General features: G+C 40.9%; 1 protein-coding gene across 1 annotated transcript in view; it reads right to left on the bottom strand.

Moving 5' to 3' along the window:
• Positions 1-26,697, bottom strand: part of LOC307164543 (uncharacterized protein) — a 63,344-nt gene that overhangs the window by 18,884 nt on the left and 17,763 nt on the right. Inside the window, exons 7-12 of the mRNA XM_079881511.1 lie at positions 25,092-25,223; positions 24,840-24,983; positions 24,531-24,669; positions 24,287-24,440; positions 24,007-24,143; positions 23,718-23,829 (exon numbers count right to left, since the gene is read on the bottom strand). Of these exons, the coding sequence (XP_079737637.1) occupies positions 23,718-23,829; positions 24,007-24,143; positions 24,287-24,440; positions 24,531-24,669; positions 24,840-24,983; positions 25,092-25,223 (818 nt within the window). The remainder of the gene's footprint in view (positions 1-23,717; positions 23,830-24,006; positions 24,144-24,286; positions 24,441-24,530; positions 24,670-24,839; positions 24,984-25,091; positions 25,224-26,697) is intronic.

Raw genomic sequence — 26,697 nt, 5'->3', positions numbered from 1 at the left:
AAATGTACACCTAGGTCATAAAAAACGTAATATTTTCTTCTCAGCCATGTCAACAATTATCCGTGAGCGAAATCTCCTCCCATCCGTTGTCTGATTGGCCTTTCGCAAGGATTCCTGGGTATCCTACTGACCTTGGTCTTTATCAGTCCCTCCTCTCTTCCTTCTCTACTAATATCTCTACTGCTAAAATGACTTACTATCACAAAAAATTTAACAATTCTTCAGACTCTCGCATGCTTTTCAAAACCTTCTCTTCTCTTCTCAAACCTCCTCCTCCTCCTCCATCAACACTAACAGCTGACGATTTTGCCACATTCTTTATAAATAAAACAACCACCATCAGCGGCCAATTTACCAATCCACAAACTGACACACACATTTTACCAGCTAACACACACTTTCTACCCTCCTTCTCTCTACTTTCAGAGGCAGAAGTCTCCAATCTCCTCCTTTCCAATCGCCCTACCACCTGTCCGCTTGATCCTATTCCCACTAACCTACTTCAAGCCATTTCATCCTCAGTTGTACCCACACTCACACACATCATAAACACCTCTCTTCACACTGGTACCTTTCCCACAGCGTTTAAGCAGGCTCGTGTAACCCCACTGCTTAAGAAACCCACTCTAAATCCAGCACATCTGGAAAATTACAGACCGGTATCTCTCTTTCCATTCGTCGCGAAAACACTTGAACGAGTTGTTTTCAACCAGATCAGATCAGATGGTTTCAAAAGCGGACACTCAACTGAGACTGCCCTGCTCTCAGTAATTGAAGCTCTGAGACTGGCAAGAGCAGCTTCCAAATCCTTAGTTCTCATCCTGCTGGATCTGTCTGCTGAACATGGCTTTTCTTATCACTGCTACGCTGATGACACACAACTCTACCTCTCATTCCAGCCCGACGATCCGACGGTAGCCGATCGTATCTCAGCCTGCCTGACAGAAATTTCTGGCTGGATGAAGGACCATCACCTTCAACTAAACCTTGCGAAGACAGAGCTAACCCAACACTTCCATCACAACTTCACCATTCAGCTAGACTCGTCATCCATACTCCATCAAGGTCAGCCAGGAACCTTGGTGTGGTAATTGATGATCAATTGAACTTCACAGACCACATTGCTAGAACTGCCCGGTCATGTAGATCTGCCTTGTACAACATTAGGAGGATCAGGCCCTTCCTATCAGAACATGCTACACAACTCCTTGCCCAAGCACTAGTTTTATCCAGACTGGACTATTGTAACGCTCTCCTGGCTGGTCTTTCAGCTTGCACGGTCAAACCTCTGCAACTGATCCAGAATGCTGCAGCCAGAGTGGTCTTTAACAAGCTGAAAAGAGCACAGGTCACTCCTCTCCTCACAAAATTGCACTGGTTGCCAGTTGCTGCTTACATCAAATTCAAGTCACTGACATTTGCCTACAGAACAACCACTGGTTCTGCTCCCTTTTACTTTAACTCTTTACTTCGGACTTACGTGCCATCCAGGAACTTGCACTCTGCAAGCGAACGACGTCTTGTGGTGCCATCTCAAAGAGGCACAAAATCTCTTTCTCTGACCTTTACCATGACTGTTCCCTGCAGGTGGAATGATCTGCCTAACTCAACAAGGGGCCTCATTTATAAAACTTGGCGTAGGATTTGTGTCAGAAGTGGCGTACGGATGAAACATAGGACGTGTGTACGCACAGAAATATTCGGATTTATAAAACCGTGCGCACGCACATCCTACGCTGTTTTCCCTTAATAAATCACAATCAATTCTAAATGTAGCGCAGCTTTTGCGGCTTCATGTCACGCCCATAGTTGCCCATAAATAGTCCGTGAAACGCCCACAAGTTAATATTCATCGATTGCGAAATCATGGCAAACAGAGAGGAAAACCAAGAAACGTAACTTCACTCAATATGAAGTAGAAATTATCATTCGCGAGGTGGAAAAGAGGAGTAAAATGTTGTTTGGAGGGCACAGTGTGGGCATTACTAATGCCAAAAAGGCACTTGAGTAACAAAAGGTTGCAGACGCCGTTAATGCTGCAAAATAAAAAAGAAATGGTCGGACATCAAAGTCGATGCAAAAAAGCGCTCCATCGCCAGAGTGTGTCTGCCACGGGTGGGGGAAAGGGGACACCGGTGGTGACCCCTCTTGATGAAAGACACTGGCGGCAATTATTGGGGAATCCCTATTAAGTGGAGTGGTGACTGAGGTGGAGAATTTTGAGAATGAATTGCATAACATGCCAATATTATTGCAGAACATATGTGTTCAATTGCATTTCTTTTGTAATCTTCATTTGATTTTGTTTGTTTTACACTGCAGATCGATCAAACGGGTGTTCGTGTAGGCTGTTAATTGTAAGACTTGCTTTGTGAAGTCTTCATGTTATTTATGAGGCAGTATTGCCATTTCTTTTACACAACGGTTTGCAGTTTCACACACTTTCACGTGTTTCTTCCATCTGCCGACGGTGTCGCCATTTCTCATTTCACCCGTTTTTGTGCGTACGCCTGGGTCAGAGTTTGCGTGAAGGACCGCACATTTTCCCGTCAAGTTTGCTTTTTATAAATACCAATTATTGCGTAGAGAGTGGCGTACGCCTTCTTTTGTGCGTACGTACACAACGTTTATAAATGAGGCCCCAGAGCTTTCAAGAAATGGCTGAAGACGCTTCTTTTTCGACAGCACTTGATCCAGTAATACTAACACTTTCTCTACTATTCTATTCTATTCTGTTCTATAATAAAACAATTTTTTTTTTACTGCGTTAGACTAAACTGAGAAGGGTCATAGCACTTGCATATCGTTGTCCTACTGTTAGTTTAACTGCTTCTATTGTTCTCATTTGTAAGTCTCTTTGGATAAAAGCGTCTGCTAAATGAATAAATGTAAATGTAGTTAAAGTGTGTGGAGCCTGCATCTATGCGGGCTTCGCGGAAGACCGCTTCAATAGTACAAAGGGGGCACTGCTGAACACACTTCAAAGCGTTAAAATGCTGAATGGGACGGCCTACGGACTCGTGGACTCGGCGAGCATGCGCAATTTAAGTCCACGAGACCGAAACTCCACATGAAGTGCGCCATTTGGGACAGGGCTTTGCTGTGGGCTGTGGGAAATTTTTCCACAGCACCCTTTGCAACAGAACTTTTATTTAGGCTCAGAGGACGTGAGCATCTATGTCTGAGACTGAAGTGTGAATCACACCCCTGAAGTGGGGAGCTTGTGAGCGAGCTAGAGTAACCCAGTATGATTATTTCTAAAACCCAATTTGACACGCCGTGAATGGCTTCCCAAGCCTGGCTCTGGGTGGTGAGGGGTTGAAGAGTCACATTTGGTAGATCGCCATGTTGTAGCGGGGGGCTGAGGCTTGTGACAGGACAGTGAAGAGAAAGAATGCTCTTTTTGCGAAGGTGTTTGTTTTTATTTGACTCACTATAACAGATGAAGGAGGTCTGGGCATGCATACCACTGGTGGGGCGGATCCAGTACGGAAACCAAACACAGCACCTCCAACACCTGGAACTGATCAGGGGGTTGGAAGGTGAACATACAGAACATCCAAAAACATCAGGACTGCTTGGGCTGCTTGAAATGGGTAGCGCTTAGCTGGACGGAAGTGCTGCTTCACCTCAGGTTCTGCCTTGGACTGGGGCTGAGTGTGAGCTGGCTTGGTGTACTGCTGAGTCGACGATGACTAAAGCCTAGTTCACACTACAGGATTTTAAGCCCGATTTGCAAGATACCGAGCTCGCCGACAGGTCGGGCTGTAATCGCGTGCAAATCTGTGGGTGATCCGCAATCGCCAATCTTTATGTGTGAAATACTAAACGACGCATCAAAAACGCTCGCTGACACCTTGCCGACGCCAGACAAATATCTAGCATGCTAGCATGCATATCTGGAGCTGTTGGCCGACTATATATATATATATATATATATATATATATATATATATATGTATAATTGTGCAGCTCCCCCTGTCAATGATCTTCAAGTTCAAGTTCAAAAACCTTTATTTGTCCATTTACTCTCACTCTCTGTGTCCTGTTAGTGAGAAAGTCCAAAATCCAGCCCACCAAGTTGCAGTCCAACCCAAAATTTTCTATGAGCTTCTGCACCAATAAATGGGGCTGGATAGTATTGAAGGCAGACGAGAAATCCACAAACAGCAGTCTGACATGGTTTTTATTTCCCTCTAAGTGCTTGTATATGAGGTTAGGCAGAGTTATAGTAGCATCCTGCACCCCCCTGTTGGCTCTATATGCAAACTGCAAGGGGTCGAGGAGATGTTCAATTCTACCCAGCAGTTCTTTCTTTATCATTTTTTCAAAGGACTTCATAACTAATGAAGTTAGAGCCACAGGTCTATAATCATTCAAATTTTTTGGGTGGTTGCTTTTTGCGATGGGAATAATTATTGATTGTTTCCATAAGTTTGGGACTCTATGTTGACACTGTTGCGGCGATCTGCCGGGAGGTGTGTCTGCATGCGCGTGCATGTGACAGCGGCCTTGCTTCTACATGCGCGTAACAGCGAGCGTGCAGCTCCGCAGCGCGCCTCAGCAGGTGAGCGAAATTAGACTAATTAGCAGCACACGCCAGAAACCTTCAGACAAATGTCAATACTAGATGTGGATTTTACGATGTCAGAACTCAACATAGCTCTGCTGCATGGGCACTGGATATACAGCAACTGTTCAGACAGTTACCAGTTGAATCATTTAAGTTAATATTAAGACTTTTTAATAAAATTTGGAGGGATGGAATAATACCACATAGTTGGAAAAGTGCAGTAATATTACCATTCAACAAGCCTGGTAAGGACCCAGCTAATCCTGATAACTATAGGCCCATAGCATTGACATCCCACTTGTGCAAATGGATGGAGAGGATAATAGTTCGCAGATTATCACATATATTGGAACAGAGAGGATTACTGACCAATATACAAAGTGGATTTAGAAAAGGGCGCTCCACAACAGATGCTCTAGTTAGAGTAAGTAATGATGTGGAAAAGGCATTGAAAATGAAAGAACTAATGACATTTGTATATTTTGACATAGAAAAGGCATATGATACCATGTGGAGGGAAGGTTTGCTTATTAAATTAAGTAGTATGGGTATTGGAGGAAGGTTATATAATTGGGTTATGGACTTTTTAACAGGTAGGAAAATTAAAGTTAAAGTTGGATCAGAGGTATCTACAGAATTTAATGTAGACAATGGTATTCCCCAGGGGAGTGCAATTAGTCCGATACTGTTTAACATAATGATTAATGATATTTTTTCAAAAATGGATGGATGCATAAAAACAGCACTATATGCGGATGATGGGGCCATTTGGATGAGAGGAAGGAATGTGTCATATGTATTAGGTAATATAAGGAAAGCAATTAGGGAAGTAGAGATGTGGTCATATAAATGGGGATTCAAGATGTCGACAAGCAAATCTTGTTATATGATGTTTACAAAGAAGCGCAAGTGCCATGTTGAAAGTTTAACATTATATGAGCAGACAATGGTGAAAGTAAATGAATTTAAGTATTTGGGACTATGGTTTGATAGTAGGTGTACATGGAAAATGCATATTAAGCACTTAGAAACTAAATGCAAAAAAGTTAAAAACCTGATGAGAGCTGTGGCTGGATGTGACTGGGGTGCAGAAAGGCAGTCGTTAATTAACATCTATAGGGCTTGCCTGAGGTCATCAATAGACTATGGTTGCGTAGTTTATGGTGCAGCGGCAAAAACAATATTGTGAAAAATTAAAAGATTACAGTATAGAGCATTACGTGTATGCATCGGAGTTGTTAAGACAACCCCCATTAATGCTATACTCATAGAAGCAGGAGAGATACCTTTGGAGTTGAGAAGAGAGAAACTGGCGATGGCGTATTGGATTAGATTGAAAGGAAGTGGGAAAGAAAACCCAGCAAAAGAAACAATACAGGAATGTTGGGAGTATTCCAAGTTTCAGGGGCTTGGTTTTGGATGGACAAGAGAAATGAGAGTGAGGGAATATGAAATGGAAGCCTTAAATTTCACCATGGCCAATCCAGTTAGTAGAATTCCACCATGGCTCTTTCCAGAAGTAAAGGTTGATATTAATATATTGGAAAAGAAAAGAGAATGGAGAATGGAGGAAATAGGAGTTAAAACAAACCTTTACATAAGAAACAGTTACTATAATTATTTAAAGATTTATACAGACGGATCCAAGAATAAACAGGAATGTGTGGGAGTTGGAATATATATACCAGAATTTAAAATCCATTTCTCCAAAAGATTATCTGACCGGTTATCAGTGTACACAGCAGAAATAGTAGCAGTCATTATTGCACTACAGTGGGTTGAAGAGGTCAGACCTGATAGGGTGGTACTGTGCACAGACTCTTTGGCCGTAATTAAAAGTATTCAGGCAGTAACATCAATAAGAGAGGATCTACTAATAGAACTTTTAAACAGTTTATTTAGATTACATCGGGGTGGCATAGATATTCAGTTTTGTTGGGTGCCAGCACATGAGGGGGTTAAAGGGAATGAGAATGACAGATAAACTGGCCAAAGAGGCACTGCTAAAAGTAATTATAATTACAATTCCACTAGGAAAAGGCGAAGGTAAAGCAGTGGTTAAAAGGAAAGGTCTTGAAATATGGCAAAAACGATGGGAGGAAGACAGGAAAGGTAGGAGATATTATAAAATACAAAAAAGTGTCAGTATAAAGAATTACATGGAAAAGACCAGGCGTGAGGAAATTGTAATGACAAGACTGAGAGTGGATCACACAGGGCTGAATGGCACATTATTTTTAATGGGGAAAAGGAATAGTGAGAACTGTGAAAACTGTGGGGTTAAAGAAAATGTTGAACATGTAATATTTTACTGTACATTGAATGAAGTGGAAAGACAGGTGCTTAAAGATAAGGTTCAGGAGGCAGGGAGGGAGTGGAATCTGGTAGGGATACTTGGATCAGAAGGAGAAGGAGAAGGAATAAGAATCACTAGGAAGGCTCTATTTACTTTTTTAAAAGACTCAGGGTAATGGAGTAGAATTTAAAGGGACACTATGCAAGTCTGAGTGTTTTTTCTCTACGAGCTCCCCCTAGTGTCTGGTAGTATAATGCTTTCAAACACTCTGTCGTAAAAACAAACTGTTGTCCCTCCCCCCTCGCCACGAGCAACCCAGCTGATCAGCTGTCAACCTAGCTGAGCAGAGGAACCGCTATTTCAAAACCAGTTATGTCTACCGAGGCAAGTAAAGCAATACTTTCTTTCCAACTGATGGCGATTTTTTTATTTATTGTGTTGTCATGCATACTAGTATTTTTACCGGGAACGAACGATATGAACGAGGCGAACTACTGCTTTCGTGTTTGTTTGTTTGTTTGTTTTTGGGAGAATGGGCATGAGCATAAAAAAAAAAAATATATATCGGAGGCTAATATTTGTCTAAAGTTATATTAGCAAGGTCTATAAGTTCATCTGGTAGAATGATGGTTTACCTTTGCATGTCTAAGAAAACATCAGAACGTTTTTTCTAGCTCGATCATGAAATGTGCAACATTTTGCGCGTCTGATATTGCCTATTATCAGACGCGTTGACTTAGTGACATAAAATAAGAGTGTAAGTTACACAAATAAAACCGACAGAGGAACGGCCAAACAACTACAGAAATCAAACGTGTTTGCTATGACAATACTAACATCAAAGTTATAGTATCTAGCGTACTAGTAAGCCCCTAACAGACAGCGATCATAATAAAAACCTTTACAGACAATAGCAAACATCCTGAGGTCGCAATTACTTGAAATTTAAATATTAAACACAGTTTATTCCAAAGATACTTAACTTACAAGTGCAACAGCAGGATCAGCATCCGTTTTGCAGGCTTCTGTTTCTCTCAGTTCTCACCATTCTGAAAAAGCCGGTCCGATATATTTACTCGAGTCTGACTTCTTGCTCGGTCAGTCTCCCGTTTCCTCTTTCGTTGGTCCTCCGACAAAGATTTCCTAGCTTTCTGCTTCTTTTTTACAGGCTCAGCCTCAGCCATAACTCAATCTATCGTTGCCCTTTGCTTATAGCTAGCCCGCCGGTGCTTGAATAGGGGCGTGTACCTGTGCAGTGCCGTCAAGCAATTCGTTACATCGCGAGACCTGATATCACGCGATACTTCCTGACACCGACCCGCGTCCCAAAGTTGCAAGTGAGTTTTTTCCGCTCTCGGGCACCAGGGGGGTGCGAAACCACCACCATTCAACCCGAAATAAGTAATATAACCATTCCACTGACTCCGAAGCTGTTCAGTTAAGGTTAAAAAGTTACCTAGAGCACCTTTAAAATGACATGATTATACACACTCCAGTACAGTAGGTGGCGGCATGCACCTAAACGTTGTTTGCAGTCCGCCATTAAAGGTGAACTAAGTAACTTTTTTTACCTTAACTGAACAGCTTCGGAGTCATTGGAATGGTTATATTACTTATTTCGGGTTGAATGATGGTCGTTTCGCACCCCCCTGGTACCCGTGAGCGGAAAATACGCACTTGCAACTTTGAGCCGGCGGGTCGCCGCGTCAGGAAGTCTCGCGTGATATCAGGTCTCGCGATGTAAACAATTGCTTTACGGCCAAAAGAAATCTGCTAAAATGCTGTCATTATTGCGCTCCCTCACGCTGTCCGAACCCAAATGAAGAAGACGTTTTAAAGAATGTCCCATCTGCTTTGATGTCGTTGATCTATAGCCTCTGGTGTCTGAGAATCACCAATGAGTTTTTACAACAGTGTTGTCAAATATCTATTCCGAAGCTGTGGGGGGAGCTGTAGAGAGAAACCTGCGAGCAAAAAGCGAGAATACAGCGAAGAAATCCCGAAGCTACTGAGTGCTGCTTTAAATAAGAGAAGAAGAAGAAGAAGAAGAAGAAGAAGAAGAAGAAGAAGAAGAAGAACCTTCAGACAATAGAAGCGGCGCGAGTTTGTTCAGGTTTGCAACGCAGCTTAGAACAGCAGAAGAAAGAAGAAATCGCTAAAGAATCACGGAATTAAAACTCATGGGAAAAGGAAAAGATCAAAAGGGCTACCGGTAAGCTCACATCTCTTTACTGGACTCTGAAGACTGTTTAAATGTGATCGCTGGCTACGTAGTAGTCTGTATGGGCAAGCAAAATGTATGGTCTGTTGATAGAGATGCATTGTTAATTGCACTATTAATAGATTGAAGCTAAAACATTTCTGTACATTGGGTAAATGTTTAGCTTTGTACAAAGAGACTTAACCATTTCTGAACAGAAATAATCTTATGCTAATCTACAGTAAAATCGTTTGGAATGCTTGATTTCATTTAGGTTGAAATTATGAATGCAATATGTCATATATAAATTCTGTATAGAATGATCTAAGTTAAACAAAGAGTAACAGGTTAATTTAAAAGTAAATGTGTCTAAAAGTAGAGCTGGCTTTCTGGTTATTCAATGCCTGATTTACCTGGGTTGATAAATAATGAAGTAATGGTTAATCTATGTGTAAAATATACTTACACTTTGCCTGATGTACTTTGTTGTGCTTTATTGTATTTGATGGGAAATATCTAACTTTATTTAATTTGTTTTATTTTTTGTATGTTTAAAGGTTTTTCACCTTCCTTGTTTAGTGGTCAAATAAATTGAAGAACGAGTGAAATCCTGAGTCTGGTCAAGTCCTTCCCTTTTCAAGTGTGGGAAGCCATGATGTTTTAAATACACTTGACAGACACAAAGACAAGTTAAAAATCTAGCACCCCTCAGCACCTGCGTTAAAAATTATCTGGCGCCGCCCCTGCCAATGAGAGAGCAAGGCATAGGTTGAGGTCTTTGAAAGAAAAACAGCAGCAGCGCCAGCAATGGCTTCAAGAAAGGTTTGGACTCAAGAAATGGACCAAAATTTAATTGAACTGTGGCAGGAGCATGAATTCCTTGAACAGATCATTGCGCAAACAACTTGCACTGCCAATTTTGTCTCGGTGTTCATTTTCAAATAGACAACTCCTGTTTCGCGTCATTTCCCATTCCACTTCTTGTTTGTTTTCGTGACAAAACGTGGTTTGGGGACTGGATAGAGTCGCAGGGTGACAGAGTTGTTGTCAACTCGTGTAGTGTGTAACCCCCTGTTGCAGATCATTTACGTAGTGTCACATAGTGTGAACACCACAACGACTTCAAGACTCCAGAGCAAGTCTAAGCAGCACAGCGATCTGCAGACGTTTAAAGTTGTGTATGAATTAGGCATTAGGGTGACTAGAAGCAGCAGAAGAACTAGCCCGCTTTGGTAGGAAGTGGCGCATAGCCTGCGAAGGCTTCTGGGCTGCCGTAAAACACTCAGCAAAGCCATGCAGAACTGAATAGGCCCGAGGAATAGACAGGGGAGCCAAGAAGGGCTGTCTTGTCGGCGTCCTTGGTCTTCAGGTTTAACCATATGTGGTGCTTTGAGCACCACTAAACAGTGAATGAAAACTGTCAAAAAAATAATTTGGGAATTACCCGTCTTTCGAATATCTGGGCATTGTGTTAAAAGGTGCTCCACTCATTTTACTTATCATTATTTACAGGCCTCCAAAATACTCTCCAGCCTTTGCTAAGGACTTTACAGAGCTGTTATCAACCATTTCCTCAGAGTTTGACTGTTTTGCTATTGCAGGGGATTTTAATATTCACATAGATAATGCAGAAACCAATTTGGCAAAAGAAATCCTAACTGTTTTAAATACTTTTGATCTGATTCAACATGTAGACGGACCCACACACAATCGTGGACACACTCTAGATTTACTCATCAGTAAGGGTCTAAACATTTCACAGATTGTTATTAAGGACGTAGCACTGTCTGATTATTTCTGGCAAAAAAAAACAAAAAAAAAAACGTACTTCTCAAATATTACAAACAGAAACATAAATAACACACACTTTGTGCTACTGTAGAGAGTCTAACAAACCCCCCAAGCCAGATTCCCATTGAAATGTTCTCGAACAGCAATTGCAGTGAGTTTGCTTCCTTCTCTGAGAAAATCAATAATATCAAAAAGGCAATCAGCATATCCTCGTGTGGCACTAAGGTAAGACAGATCAGACCACATCCTCAAAAAGTTTCTATGTCTGATTTCAAAGAAATTAATGGTAAAATTTGGAAGAAACAGTACAGCACCTTAAAACATCAACCTGCGCTCTTGACACACTCCCCACCTTCTGTTTCAAAAGTGTGTTAAACTGCTTAGATCTCCTAGAAGTGTTAAACTTCTCACTTCTCTCTGGGACTTTTCCAAACTTTTCCCTTAAAACTGCAGTTGTCAAGCCCCTCCTGAAAAAGAGCAATCTGTATAGCAACATATTGAGCAATTACAGACCAATCTCAAATCTTCCTTTCATAGGCAAGATCATTGAAAAAGTTCAATCAGCTGAACAACTTCCTAACCTCAAATGGATACTTTGACAATTTTCAATCTGATTTCCGACCACATCACAGCACAGAGTGATACAGGCAAAACATAAATTCTGGTACTACTCGACCTCAGTGCTGCATTTGACACTGTCGATCATAACATACTTCTTGTCAGGCTGGAAAACAGGGTTGGGCTTTCTGGGATAGTCCTAACATGGTTCAGGTCATACTTAGGAGGGAGAGGTTATTATGTGAGTATAGGAGATCATAAGTCTGAGTGGACATCCATGACATGCGGAGTCCCTCAAGGCTCAATTCTTGTGCCACACCTGTTCAACCTGTACATGCTCCCAATGAGCCAAATAATGAAAAAGAACCAAATTGCTTACCACAGCTATGCAGACGACACACAGATCTACTTAGCCCTATCGCCTAACGATTACAGCCCCATTGACTCCATGTGCCAATGCATTGATGAAGTCAACAGTTGGATGTGGTAAAACTTTCTTCAGTTAAACAAAGACAAAACTGAAGTCAATGCGTTTGGAAACAAAGATGAAGTTCTCAAGGTGAACGCATACCTTGACGCAACGGGGCAAACAACTAAAAATCAAGTCAGGAATCTCTGAGTAATTCTGGAGTCAGACCTTAGTTTCAGTAATCATGTCAAAGCAATAACTAAATCAGCATACTATCATCTCAAAAATATTGCAAGAATTAGATGATTTGTTTCCAGACAAGACTTGCTGGTCATGCTTTCATCACCAGCAGGGTGGATTATTGTAATGGACTCCTCACTGGCCTTCCCAAAAAGACCATTAGACAGTTGCAGCTCATACAGAACGCTGCTGCCAGGATTCTGAGCAGAACCAGAAAATATGAACATATCACACCAGTCCTCAGGTCTTTACATTGGCTTTGTTACATTTAGGATTGATTTTAAAGTATTATTACGAGTATATAAATCACTAAATGGCCTAGGACCTTCAATACAGATATGCTCACTAAATATAAACCTAACAGATCACTCAGATCATTAGGATCACAGCTAGAAATACCAAGGGTTCACTCTAAGCATGGTGAGTCCGCTTTTAGCTATTATGCCATCTGCAGCTGGAACCACCTTCCAGAAGAGATCAGATGTGCTCCTACATTAGGGGCTGTTTACACCTGGCCACTTCATGCGTTTTCTCAGATCGGATAGCTATCTGATTTATCAAAATGATTCCATTTACACCTGGTCACATAAATGTGTTTTTGCGAAACGGATTTAAATCCGATCTTCAGTTCCTGCGCTATATGCAGATTTAATGGAGTGCACGTCACCGAAAGCAACAGATATGAGCTGTATTTTATTGATCACCAGCTAAAATTTCAAATCAAAGACCGCAATAAGAGAGAGCAGTAACAGCCCTGGTAAGATATTTTCGTTTCTTTACTTTTAATGATGATGATTGTGTGTTAAGCGTCTGCGACTTACTTTCACTTTGATTTGCGATAGTTTGCACGTTGGCTTGATGAAGAGATGATCAGCTGCTCGTCTGCGGTGATGCGTGTTCCAGTAGCGTCGTCATATCTGGCTATAACATTACAGATAGCCTATAACACGCTCTCACAAGTCTATTTTTTAGCATTTTTGGGAGTACAATTTACATATGTGGTTTCAACAACCAGATGCATTTACACTTGTCCAGTTTCGTCAGGAATGCGGCCCAGACCACCTCCTGAAGTGGTTTGAGCGATCGGATTCAAATCCGTCTCGAATGCATTTCGGAGGGCATTTACACCTGGTCTTTTCACGATCGGATAGCTATCTGATCTGAGAAAATGCATGAAGTGGCCAGGTGTAAACAGCCCCTAGTCACATTCAAATCCAGACTCAAAACACATCTGATCAGCTGTGAATTTACTGAATGAGTACTGTGCCACTTTCTGTCCGACTGATTACACTGTATTTTATTTTGTTATCCTCCTTTTTATTCTAAACTGAAATGGCACTGAGAATTGGGTAAGAGAGATGAAACCATGCTGATGGCCTGGGTCTGTGTTGGAGTAGTGAGTTTGACGTGATTAAACTCGAGGTTCTGTGGGGTGCGGACTGGAACGATTCCATTCCTAGAGCTTCCGAACAAATGGGTTTTTGGGGTGCGGACTGATGAGGCAGTGAACCAGAGGTTACTCCATGAGTCAGTCCTAGAGCTCCTCCTGTCCAATTTTAGGGAAAAATTAGGTCTATTGGAGACGTCCAATAGATTTTTTTTTAGGCGAAAGAACACCACAGACACAGTACAATCCACATGGGAAAAACTCACAGTAAAACAAGCAGTTGTGCAAAATATGATACACCGGTGTTTTGCCAGATGAGAAGTTTATTTATGAGAAGTTTATTTTATGTATAATCTTATTACTCTTTTAATTATTTTTATAACTGTATCCACTATATGTCCGACTGATTGCACTGTATTCCTCCTTTTGATTCTAAACTGAACTGAAATGGCACTGAGAATTGGGTAAGAGACAAACATAAATTACTTAATTGGGGAACTTGAGAGATGAAACCATGACCTGGGCCTGTGATGGAGTAGTGAGTTTGATGTGTAATTAAACTTGAGGTTCTGTAGGGTACGGACTGGATTGATTCCATTCCTAGAGCTTTGGAACAAATGGTTTTTTTTGGGGTGCGGACTGATGGGGCAGTGAACCCAAGGTTACCCCATGAGTCAGTCCTAGAGCTCCTCCTGTCCGATTTTAGGGAAATATCGGGTCCATCGGAAACGTTCAATAGATTTCTTAGGCGCCGAAATAACACCATAGATACAGTTTAATCACCATGAGAAAATCTCAGAGTAAAACTGAAAGTTGTGAAAAATATGATAAAAATATGATATTTTGCCAGATGAGAAGTTTATATGTATCATCGTTTTACTCTTCATTTTATAACTTTATCATATATCTTTTTAAATTTCTTTCATAACTGTTTTAATTTTCCTTGCTTTTATTTTGTGATTTTAATTCCTTTCTGTAAAGCACTTTGAATTGCCATAGTGTATGAAATGTGCTATATAAATAAACTTGCCTTGCCTTGCCTTAAAATATTGACAATATTTCAGGAGCAAAAAAGTCTGAAAAGCTTGCATCATACATAATGGATATCTCCATAAAAATCTTGGATAAAGAAGACATGTTTGATTGTTTTAACAAGAACTTTGTTGCTGCTGGATCTCTATTTCAGGCACCTAAAACTATGAACAATGATATGGATTTTAGAGAAAGAAATGTACTTAATTAAATAGTTTATTTGGGTTCCAAAAGCTCTTAAAGGGGTCATATAATGCCATTTTTGTACAAGCTAATATGATTCTTTAGGGTCTAAATTAAAAGTATGTAATATAATTTAATTAAAAATTCTCATTAGTATTGTAAGAAAACACTCATTTTACCTGGTCAAAAACAGCTCTGTTTTCAGCACTCCGTTTAAGTGCATGTGTCTTTAAATGATAATGAGCTTTGCTCACCCCGCCCCTCTGTTCTGTGCATACACCGTTTGTAACACAATAACACAATAACCATAAGGCGTTGTTCATTATAAACGTGGGATTATGAATTATATTGAGAACGTCATACATAGAAAACATGCCGTAATGTACCCTGAGTGTAAATCTTAGCCGCATTCATCGTGAAGCGTGCTAGCGATTTGCAAAGATGAATATAAATATTAATATAAAGGTTAATAAAACGTTACACTCACTTCAGTTATTCTGGAGGTGCAGCAGGAACACGAATAGTTGGTACCGATCCTTTTTTCAGGAGCAGCTTCTTAGCAAAACCAGCTTTATAATGTTACTGACCCTCGTTTGTAAAGCAGTCTGGTGTGTGAAATGATTCACGCAAACATGAAAGCATTGACTTTGATCGTGGGGAATATTCCCTTCGAAAACAAACTCAGCCACTGCGTCTTCAGCGGTTCGGATTTAGGAACATCAAAATGACTGCTGTGTTCCTTATTGCACCCAAGAACAGAACACCACAATCGCTTAGACGCCATTCTGCTCATAGACAGTGTTCCAGCGTATCAAGAATGACCGCGCCGGTCCGCGCAGACTATGATTGACAGCTCGCTCACGAGCGAGGGCGGGTCTGTTGAAACGCTGCTGTCAATCAACAATCGTGGGAGGGGCTTGATTTGAGATGGGGGGAAAACATATAAGAAGATTAAAAAAAAAAACACTGGATGGATTTTTATCATTTTATGATGGTTGTGTACAGGTACTGCCAACACACATTTCAGTACAATCAACTTGTAAAAGTGCATGTACCATTATATGACCCCTTTAAATTATTGGATGTAAATAAGCCGGTCCTGATAAATCAGTAGCACTATTCATAAAATTAGCTGCAGATTTTATTGCCACTCCTTTTACATATATTTTTAATCTTTCGCTGTGTATCAATGAAATTCCAATAATTTAGAAATTGTTTTTGTTATTCCATTATTAAAATGGGGAGATCCTACAAATATGGATAACTATATGGATAACTATATTTCAGAACTGTATTTTGTCGAAGGTTTTTGAAACCCTAAATAGTGAACAGTTGTCATATTTAACTGAACATAATTTCCATTTTGATATGGTTCGCGCACATTGGTTCAGTCTCAGACGCATAGGGAAAAGTCAGTTTTTCTCAAAATACTGAAGCCTGATTGGGTCACGTCTGTGCACCTGCACAGAAAAAAGAAAAATGGCTTTTCAGCCTGCCAAAATGTATGGGGCCGACTACCCATATACAGTCCTACCATTCAGACTGTCCCTAGCTCCACGCACCTTTACGAAATGTGTGGATTAGAGGATGACACGGGAGTGGATTTTCACTCCTGTCCCGTCCCACTCCCATAGAAAGAAATCTTGTCCCGTCCCACTTCCAGACCAAAGTTTTAAAAATAATCCCATCCCATCCCGCTCCTGGTAAATTGACTCCCACTCCCATCCCGCTCCTGTTTAAACTGACTCCCGCTCCTGTACCGCTCCCATATGTTTTTCTTCAATTAGTGTTTAGTTAATACATAATTTGATTTAATCTGCTCTCCATCCTGTTTTAGACCAGCTGCTGAGCCCGTTTCTAGATTTTCTAGACAGCAAATAAAATAAAAACAGTACAGTTCACACCATGTCTACAATAGTTTAATAAACCCAAACAGCACACAAAGCTGCCTTTTTCTCATTTATTGTTGAGTAAACAATACATTTATAGTTTACATTTATAGTTTTTTTTAATTACATGTTAACGATTTTCATCAATTATGCTCTTGCATAATGAGTCCAATTATGGGTATAAATTCAATAAATATTATTCCTGTCAATAGAAATCTGATGTAAATCTATGAGAATCTATCAATATTTCTCCAAATCTGCACATTTTTGAGCTAAAGCCCTGAGGGACGTTGTTTTGTGTATCGCTGTCATGACGACAGCACGGGAGTTTTTTATGAATGAAAGCGGCTGACGCGCATAATTCATATTAAAGGTATCGACGCATTTTTTCATTTCATAACTCCTGACACAAATTAAGAAATAACTGTCACTATAAGTTTCTCAGAATACAATAGTTGTCAAATACTGAAACTTGAGTATTATATCTTTTTAATGATGTATAGTCTGTCAATGTATAACATTAAATCTGATAGTAACTTTGAACTAAAAAAAAAAAAAAAAAACGCTTCAGTGCGCCGACGCACTGGTGAGGCTTAACAGGTTAAAAGGAAACTACAAAATGGTGCATTTACTTTTTTCTTTTTTTGTCGTCTTTGCTATTGGTTGATTCCCGCTCCCGTCTGCTCCCGTTAACCATTTATCCTGTACCGTCCAAATCCCGTGATTAATAACAAAGATGACTCCCATCCTGCAGGAATCCCACGGGAATCCCGTGACCCGTGGGATTCCCGAAAAAATGTCAGCCTCTAGTGTGGATGCAGCTCTCTCCTCCCTGAGAATGATTGGAGTATGCATCCTGAATTAACTTGAAGTTGCTCTTAGCCCAGTCGAAGGAGGAACTATGTGCGCACAGATCCTCAGCCACTTGGAAAGTCTGCAGTTCAGGATCAATCTGAGCAAAAGCTCACTGTCCCCCAGCCAACACATCTCGTTCCTGGGGGCTGTATTTGATTCGCCTCAAATGCGGGCCTGGATTTTGCTGAACGGAGCCAAGGACGAACTGGCACATCAACTGTCTGGATATGATGGCAGTAGTTCCTGCCTTCAAGAAGTTCCAGTCAGAACTCAGGGGGCACCATGTCCAGATGAGATCATGACAGTCCAATCCGACAGCATGACAGTGGTAGCCTATATAAATCATCAAAGGAGTCTCATGTCTCGTCCGCTAAACAAGCTGGCGGGCCACCTCTTTCTGTGGGCTCAGTAGAATCTTCGCTCAGTGAGGGCTCCATGAACTTGGGGGCAGACATACTGTCCCAGAGTGTACCATCTCCGGGGTAGTGGAGGCTCCACCCCCATACAGTCCACACGATTTGGAGCATTTTCAGGCAAGCAGAGGTGGACATTTTTGCTTTGAAAGAGAATGCCAACTTCTCAAGGGAGAAGGATGCATTAGCCCACAGGTGGCCCTCTCTGCACATTAATGCTTTCCCTCCAGTAGCTCTGCTCTGCTCTCGGCACCTTTATGCCCAAAATGGCCTATTTTTTTCTAGCTGGTACTCAGACCGTTTTTTTTTTCGTTTAAAAACAAACTACAAACTATCGCCACTTTATCCTCTTCGTCCACCATGATTGTTTATTCTGAAGTCACGTTTGATCTCGAGGGATTTTGCGAGATTTCACGTCTGACCTGGGAATGCTCGGGAGTCAAATCGGTTTGTGTGTGATGTGTTGATTTTGCCGTGTGGCTGCGCACCACACACTGTATGACCAAAACTGTTAGACCCGTGATTTTTTTTATCGCCGTGTGTGGGGTCTATCAGGTTTGGAAAATCGGCAGACAATTTTAAAATCATCCCGTGTGAACCAGGCTTAACAGATTCCATTCACAAACAACCAGAGTCCAAGCTGTGAACACAGGAAATCTCGCACAATCTCTCACATCAAATGTGTCTTTGAAGTGCAAGGGTTTTCAACCTTTTTTGGACATGCACACCCCTTTGTTTATCTAATTTCACTAGTCGTTAAGTGTGTCCCCGGCATAAGCTTGTTTTTCATTCAGTTTAACTGATTTATCATCTCTGGTATTTTAGATTTTTACAAGCCACCCATCCATTTTGTTTTTAGTTGTTTATGCTCAAATTCAGTTGCGCCAAAGTGTAACCAGCCAACGATTAGCTGGGAGAATAGTCAAACTGCCCCTTCTAATGGATGACTAAAGCCAGGGACACACCAAGGCCGACTTATTTTTTCTGTGTTCCACATCAATGGCTATAGTCAGACGCCACCTGTTTTTTTTTTGGCTGATTCAACATGTAGAATTGGCATTGTGCCGTTGGTGAGAGTTCAGGGCAAAAACAGCTCAGGGCTAAAACAAAGGGAGTCCATGGTGGAGTGGATGGTGAGAGGAGCCAGTAGTGAGGAGCCAGGAGAAGCCAGATGTTAGGCCAGGACAAGGCCCCAGGGCGAAGTCGAAGGCAGGAGAAGTCATGGTGGAGACGACTTGATGGAATACACCCTGGGAACGACTGATGGAGAGGATGCCACAGATGATGGAGACCCTGGTGAAGCTGACCGGCCGATGAGCCCACAGGAGACCGATGGCACTAGAGGCCGAGGTGGAGCAGCGGTGATGAACGACCGAGGGGGAACCGGAAATCCAGAGGACAGAGGCTGAGCCGGTGGGACAGAGGACGGAGGCAGAGCCGGGGGGAAGACAAAGCCAGACGGAGCTGAAGGTGCAGGCAGGTCGACGGATGACCAAGGCGGAGCCAGAGGGATGAGGGAGCCCGGAGAAGCCGTATGGCCGATGGTTTCCAGTGGAGCCGAAGAAGGGAGAAGCCAGGGTGGTGCTGATGTGTCGCCAGGCCGAGGTGGAGCAACGGGCACAGAGGCTGGAGACGGAGACAGGGGATCCTCTGTGCGAGATAGAGCTGGTGGCCTAAAGACATTTGGCAGATCTTCACAGCAAGTGGGAGCTGTTGAGGGACTGAAGGACATCAGCGGAGGCGGGGCTGAGGAACAGGCTGATTGAGGAGGTGGGAGAGGGAGGCTGAGCGGGAATTCTGGTGATTCAAAGGACGCTGGAGATACAGGGGTACTGGGTATAACCTCTCCACAAAAGTCAATAAGATCTACCACAAAAATGTCCTTAAGTTTCTCAAAATATATGCCAGAGTCCAACATACACACTTTCATAGAGGTAGGGTTGTGGGCAATCCTCCCAGCCCTCAAGCTCCACAAGCACTCCCTCAGTGACGCATGGTGTTGCCGGCTCACGCACCTAGTCAGTCTCTGTCAGTGGTCCAGGCTCTGTGGCAATGACACTCTGTGTCCTTATACTCGGTACGGTCCTGTCACTCACGGGTGGTCGGTCTCCTCTGTCTGAGGTGGGCTCAAGCAACATCTCAGTCACGTCGTTCGCTGGTGGTGGTTGGCTGGTCTCTGGCAGTGGAGTCATCCTCCGCTGGGCCGATGGTAAATGGTGATTTGTTGTGCACCAGCACCCACACTACGAAAGCGGCGAAATCCTCTCTGGGACCGTGGAGCGCTTGCTTAGGCTGGTGTGGAAAAATATACAGAGCGAGTGGTCCGGGTAATGACTTTGGCACGAGAGATGTAAAAATTCCTGGGTGTGGATCTCCAGCAGACTCCCTGCTCTAAGCAGAGAAGCAGTACAGCAAGTGAGGCCATGCCATTTACGGTTAGGTCCGTTCTTCTGTTACGTAACGTGGTAGTGGAAACAGCATGGAGGAAGGAGAGCGATTATAAGGGTATTTAATGACAAAACTCAGGAACCAGGATAAAAACCACACAAACATTAACAAGAACGGACGGCGACTGAGGGAGAACACAGCATCTAAATACACAGAGCAAATAAAGGAACTTAATTAGATAATTAACAGGACACAGGTGAAAGAAATGACTAATCAAGCAGATTGGGGAAAACTAGGTCACAGGGAAACAATAGGCGATGGCGATAGTGAAGCTTAAAAAGTGAAGAAAGTGAAGCAGAAGAAGAGCAGTATTAGTGATGACATCAACAAATTCAGATGGAGGGGCTCTGATGACATCGTGAATGGCTGTTTCATTATTATAGGGTATTCAACTTTCAACTATTTCAACTTGAGGTAAGGGGTGTAATTTGTAGGGGCATGGTTTGTAGTACTGTGGGACGCAGTCAGACACACCTGGCACAGTCGGATTTCATCAGTGCTAGTTCTTTGGCGTTGGTTTGGTGTATCCCTACCTTAAAGATTTGCTAGTAAAATCTCACATTTACAGCTGTTTCACTTAAGTGTATCTGAACTAACAGGTGTTCCACAGGTTGAAAACCCCCGTTATAGTGTATGGATGTTTTTTTTTATACAGAAAATTCGTAAAAATGTTTAGATGAAGTTGTGGAGATGCTGTGAACATGGACTTCACGTTACAGCGCGAGCTGGAGGTAAGTCTTCTGTCAGCTCGCTTTCTGATTTGGTAATCTCTAGAGTGTACGCGCATTTGTCCTCTGGGTCCCCCCCACACTACAGGATTTCTGATTGTAGATATTCAACATGTTGAATATTTACGATTCGAAATCGTGGCTGCTCCGACGATCTTCCAAGCAGATTCAGCACTGGAAAATCTGATAAAATAATCCGCAGAACCATCAAGATAATTGGGACTTTACCTAGGATTGTCAAAAGGGGATAAATCTGTCCAAAAATCGCCCTGAAAATCTTGTAGTGTGTGCCCACTGCCCACAATTATGTGTAAAGTTGTAGCAATCCAGAAGATCAAGCAGGAAGACTTTTATTTGACACAGAGGTATACCAAGCACTACACAGCATAAGGCCTCGTTTACACTGTCAGTGAAATGTGACCCAATTCCGATTTTTTTGCACATGCATTCGGATATTTCGAGATCGGTTTCAGGTCTCATTCATATGTGGAAATAAATCAGATATGTGCCAATGCGACTGTCATGTAAACAGGCAGATCAGATTTTCTGAGGCATTAGGCTACGTCTCCGCGGTTTAATGACGAGAGCAATCTTGACGCGCATCTGCAAAGGGACGAAACGTTGTATCGTCGTAGGAGAGGAATGTGGACAAACATTAACAACATATCAAAGGTTGGCTTGCTCATTCTAAAATTTCGGACCCACTGCTCCTCGTTAAAGCCTGCCACAATATGCTCCCACTAGTCCTGAGAACTCTCTCGCACACAATAACTTAAGTATATGTGCAATGATGATGGCCATTTTCATCCTCCTCCACCTCAAAATCATGGTGATGTTTGGCGAACTTCGCATTGGCTATATCGCAAAGCTAGCATCAAGCATATTTCGCGTTTGTCCATCTGTGCAAGATAATTTAACCCTTTAAGCATGCACAATGTTTCAGATAGTAGCCGATGGCAAGTGTAAACACATGAATTGGATATGGGTCACAATTGAAAGAACGTGTAAACGGACGGTCAAAAAAAATCTATGGATATAGGCAACAAATCAGAATTGGCATCAAGACCTGCGGTGTAAACGAGGCCTAACACAACATCGGCACTAGACAAGGAACTGAGGAAAAACGAGGGCTTAAATAAACAAGGGAAGCTAATCAACGGAACAGGGAACAGGTGTGAACTAATTAGACACCATGGAAACTGACTAATGGCGGGAAAACAGTAGCGGGAGAACAAAGGAAACGGGAACTAGAACTAAACCAAACCAAACAGACCAAACCAAAACGCATTGAAACCAACATACATGTGACAAGTTTCCATGGAATTAGTTTAATGGAATGGAACAAGTTTAATGGAATTAGTTTCCATTGTTATGCTGATGACACTCAAATATATATTTCATCACGGCCGGATGAAAACGCTAAATTATCCAAATTGACAGAGTGTGTTAAAGATATAAAAGATTGGATGACGCACAATTTTCTTTTATTAAATCCAGACAAGACAGAGGTAATACTTATCGGTTCAAAAAACCGCCCACAAAACCTCTCACAATACAACTTTAACATAGTAGGATGTCCTGTTACTTTATCCTCTACAGTAAAAGACCTGGGTGTTATACTTGACTGCAACCTGTCTTTTGAAAATCTTATTTCATATGTTACAAGAACAGCCTTTTTCCACCTTAGAAACATTGCTAAGCTACGTAATATGCTATCTGTTTCTGATGCAGAAAAGTTAGTTCATGCGTTCATGACCTCGAGACTAGATTACTGTAATGCTTTATTAGCTGGTTGTCCTGCATCCTCAATAAACAAGCTACAGTTAGTCCAAAATGCCGCCGCTAGAGTTCTTACTAGATCAAGAAAATTTGACCATATAACACCAATTCTATCATCACTACATTGGTTACCTATAAAGTTCCGTATTAATTACAAGGTATTGCTACTGACTTATAAAGCCCTAAACGGCTTAGCTCCAGTTTATTTAACGGATCTTCTATCGCCCTATAATCCATCGCGCTCTTTAAGATCACTAAATTCGAGGCTTTTGGTCATACCTAGGATATCCAGATCATCCAAAGGAGGGAGATCATTTTCACATTTAGCTCCAAAACTCTGGAATAGCCTTCCTGATACTGTTCGTTGCTCAGACTCGCTCTCCCAGTTTAAAACTAAATTAAAGATGCATCTCTTCAGCCAGGCATTTATATAATATTTTTAATCTTACAGTTAAATCCGGTCTCTAGTTCATAAACGCCAGAGGAGAACTGGCCCCCGACTGAGCCTGGGTTCTTCCAAGGTTTTTTTTTCTCCATTAGGTCACCTGATGGAGTTTTTCGGTTCCTTGCCACTGTTGCCTTTGGCTTGCTCAGTTGGGGATACTTAATTTAATTAATCAATCAACAATACTATTGATCAGCATTACCAAACGTGGACGTTTTACACTAGAAACAAACACTGATGTACTATTTTATTTAATACTGTGTTTGTCTGTATTGTGAAAAGCGCTATATAAATAAAGTTGACTTGACTTGACTTGACAAGTATTATCAAATGCTTTCAATGTGGATGTTCAGGTGTATCAAAATAAAAACTTATTCTAAGGACCTTAAAAGGTATAGCAACGCTTAATAACATTCATCAAATAACTACAAGTATACACCTAAAACCCTTGTATGTTATTTATAAGGTAAAAGCTTTTGAACTATACTTACATTGCAGCCAGATCCGTCACATTTACTGTGGTCTCTTTTCCGGACAGACAGTTGTAGACCTTAATATTAGATGGATGTCCCTTGTCTTTGTTCAAGTAAACACCTAGATTATCTATATATTATATATAGAAAAATAATTTTAGATCATAATGAAATTAATTCATAATGAAATACTTTGCTCAATACAAACAATAATATAAAATAAATCTTATCGGGTTTGTTACACTCAGGTTCTTAGGCAACAGTTTAGGCTTTAAACAGTCTAGCTTTCAGCATATAAAAATTAGACCTTCACTGAGATACACCAGCAGAGGACCCTCAACTCCCATGTTTGCCAGTTGCAGGGGTGGTGTGACAATCAAATGACTGAACTGTTTGACATCCTCAAACATGACCGAAAAAGTTTTCTTTTGTTCAACCTGAAAGCTATAAAAAAGCATTATGTATATATATATTTTTTACATTATTCCATTATGATGTAATTTTTAAAATATATATTTTTATATATGAAAAACATATAAGTGTTTATCTGTTTATAGTGCTTTTCAAGATTCCTGAATATGACATACTTGCAACCATGAGGGATGCTGTTATGAGAAATCCACAGTGGAAACCTATCAAATGATGCAGGAAGACTAAGCAAAATTTTCTCGACATCTGTAGCTCTCTGAATTGATGACTCCAATAGATTCTCCTCATCACAGTTTGGAATCTTTACACCATCTAAAAAAACAACAACAAAAAAAGCTTTTCATAGCATAATGGGTGTGGAGATGAATTGGGAAAAATAAACATCTCGGTTTTACATTTTACCTGTGATTTTTTCCAGTATGTACGACTTTTCAAAAATGTCTGGTATCCCTGGTACTCTCACTGGCTCAGACAGCCGCTTGTCAGTAGGATAGGCCTTCAGGGATATTGTAGCATAGTTCTCCAGATCATTAGTCTCATTCTGGTAGAAAAAATAAATAAATAATAATAATAATAATAATAATAATAATAATAAAAAAATCATGTTTTCAATCAATTACTGGGTAGTCCATGCTACTGGAATGAAAAATAGTACCTGAACAGCTTCTGATCTAATTTATGAAGTGCTGTGTCAAAAAACTACAAACGTACCTGTCCTTGAGCAATCAAGTAAGCCCAGCAGATATTTGCATATTCAAAAACATCACCATCTTCAATGGTTTTTGGGCCTGATCTTTCATTAAGACCTGGTAACAACTCTCGGAAAAGAAAGTAAAGACCCTCAACAACAGCAATCTGAAATGAAAATAAAATAATAACATAATAACATAAATATCTTTAAAAAGTCAAACCCCACAGAAATTCAGTGAATCATTTTCACACTTTATATTATTTAATACATACCTTTTGGTTTCTAGTTACATGTAAGTTCCCACAGATCATTTGGAATAAACTTTGAGCCAAAGCATTGCATCCACTCAGTCTGCGAATACACGCAACCACTTTCTTAAATTCTTCTCCACAGTGTCTAAGTTTCTAAAGAATAGGACAAAATACAGAAAATATTACCAATAGTTGCACTGAAAAAGATTTTCAGAATAAATAAAATGTTGCATTGGAAACTAAAGCAGTTTGACATACAGTATAATGGAAATAAGTACTTTCAAAGAAAATAAAGAATTAGAGCAAAGCGGATATGGTTTTTGGTAAAATTATAGTTTGTAAAGTTTTAAATTAATAGACTAAAATATAGATAGACTAAGTAAGAAGTGGGGTGGGAGACCTAGTTACAATTTTCTTTACATTAAACAAAGCATGTGATGCAACTGTGGCCCTCTAGTTTTTGAAGCATAAAAAATTATCCAAATACTAAAAGTAACCTCAGTTCCCTGAGATGAGGGAAGGAGACATTGTGTCAGAAGCTAAAGAGAAACATACTGAAGCCTTATTGGAATAATATGTTCAATGGAGACGTTGCCTCAGAATCTTTCGACTGAATGCTAATGATAAACCCTGAGTGTAAGTAACATGGCATGAACGCAATGTCTCGTTCCCTTATTTCAGGGACATTCCCTTTCAATTTCGGTCATTTCAACATTGCGTCAGAAGCTGACACTATGGGGAATGTATAAAATCCTGCCGTGTTACTGTGAAGGGCTGCTTAGCATAAGCATAGCTAATGGCCCAATATTAGCACTGATAAGCAATAGTAGCCTTACTGGTGTAATGAAACACATAACAGTGATGTCTATCTAATAAGGTTGCCTTAAAAAAACTTGCGATAGCGGGTCAGCTAGAATATTTTTAACTTACATGTGAAAGGGTAAATGGATGATAGAGAAGAAGCGAATACAGCACTTAGTAAGATAGATTTGTAACAACACTTTTATCAAAGTATAAGCACTGCTCAATGGAGCAGCTTACTGTGGGCTTTTGGCCTGCAAAAACTAGCTCTCTTGCACCAACAGTACCTGTGAGACTAGCGAGGGCATTTCCAGATTAAAAAATAAAATAAAATAAAATAAAAAAGAAAGCCTAATTATCCATCCTGATGGCAATTTGGCAAATATTTCCAACTAACATGCGTTGATCCCATGTTCGTTGGAAATATTTGCCAAATTGCCATCAGGATGGATGCTTAGGCTACATGCTTTAAATGGTCGAGCATCTACGGAAAAACACGAGATATTCTCCATTCATTTTAACCAATAAATGCTGGATTCTAAACAACAAAGAAATGCCAACATTTATCAAGACCTTGAAGCAGATAGGAGGGAGAAACCCCATATGTGCCGCTCCCAAGTAGGCTATAAGGGGCTTTCCTTGCCATTAAAGGTGGGGTAACACCTTCAATCCTTCGATTAAAAATAAGGGCTACGTAAACCTACCAACATCCATCGCCATGAATGACTTATCACAAAAGGAAATAATTACATTTTAGTCGCATAACATTGGTTAATGGAAACTGTCATTTTGCAATAGTTTTTTATCGACATTTAGAAAATATTGC

Source organism: Squalius cephalus, assembly GCF_949319135.1.
Source record: "Squalius cephalus genome assembly, chromosome: 9".
NCBI lineage: Eukaryota > Metazoa > Chordata > Actinopteri > Cypriniformes > Leuciscidae > Squalius > Squalius cephalus.
This window is presented reverse-complemented; position numbering and strand designations above follow the sequence as displayed.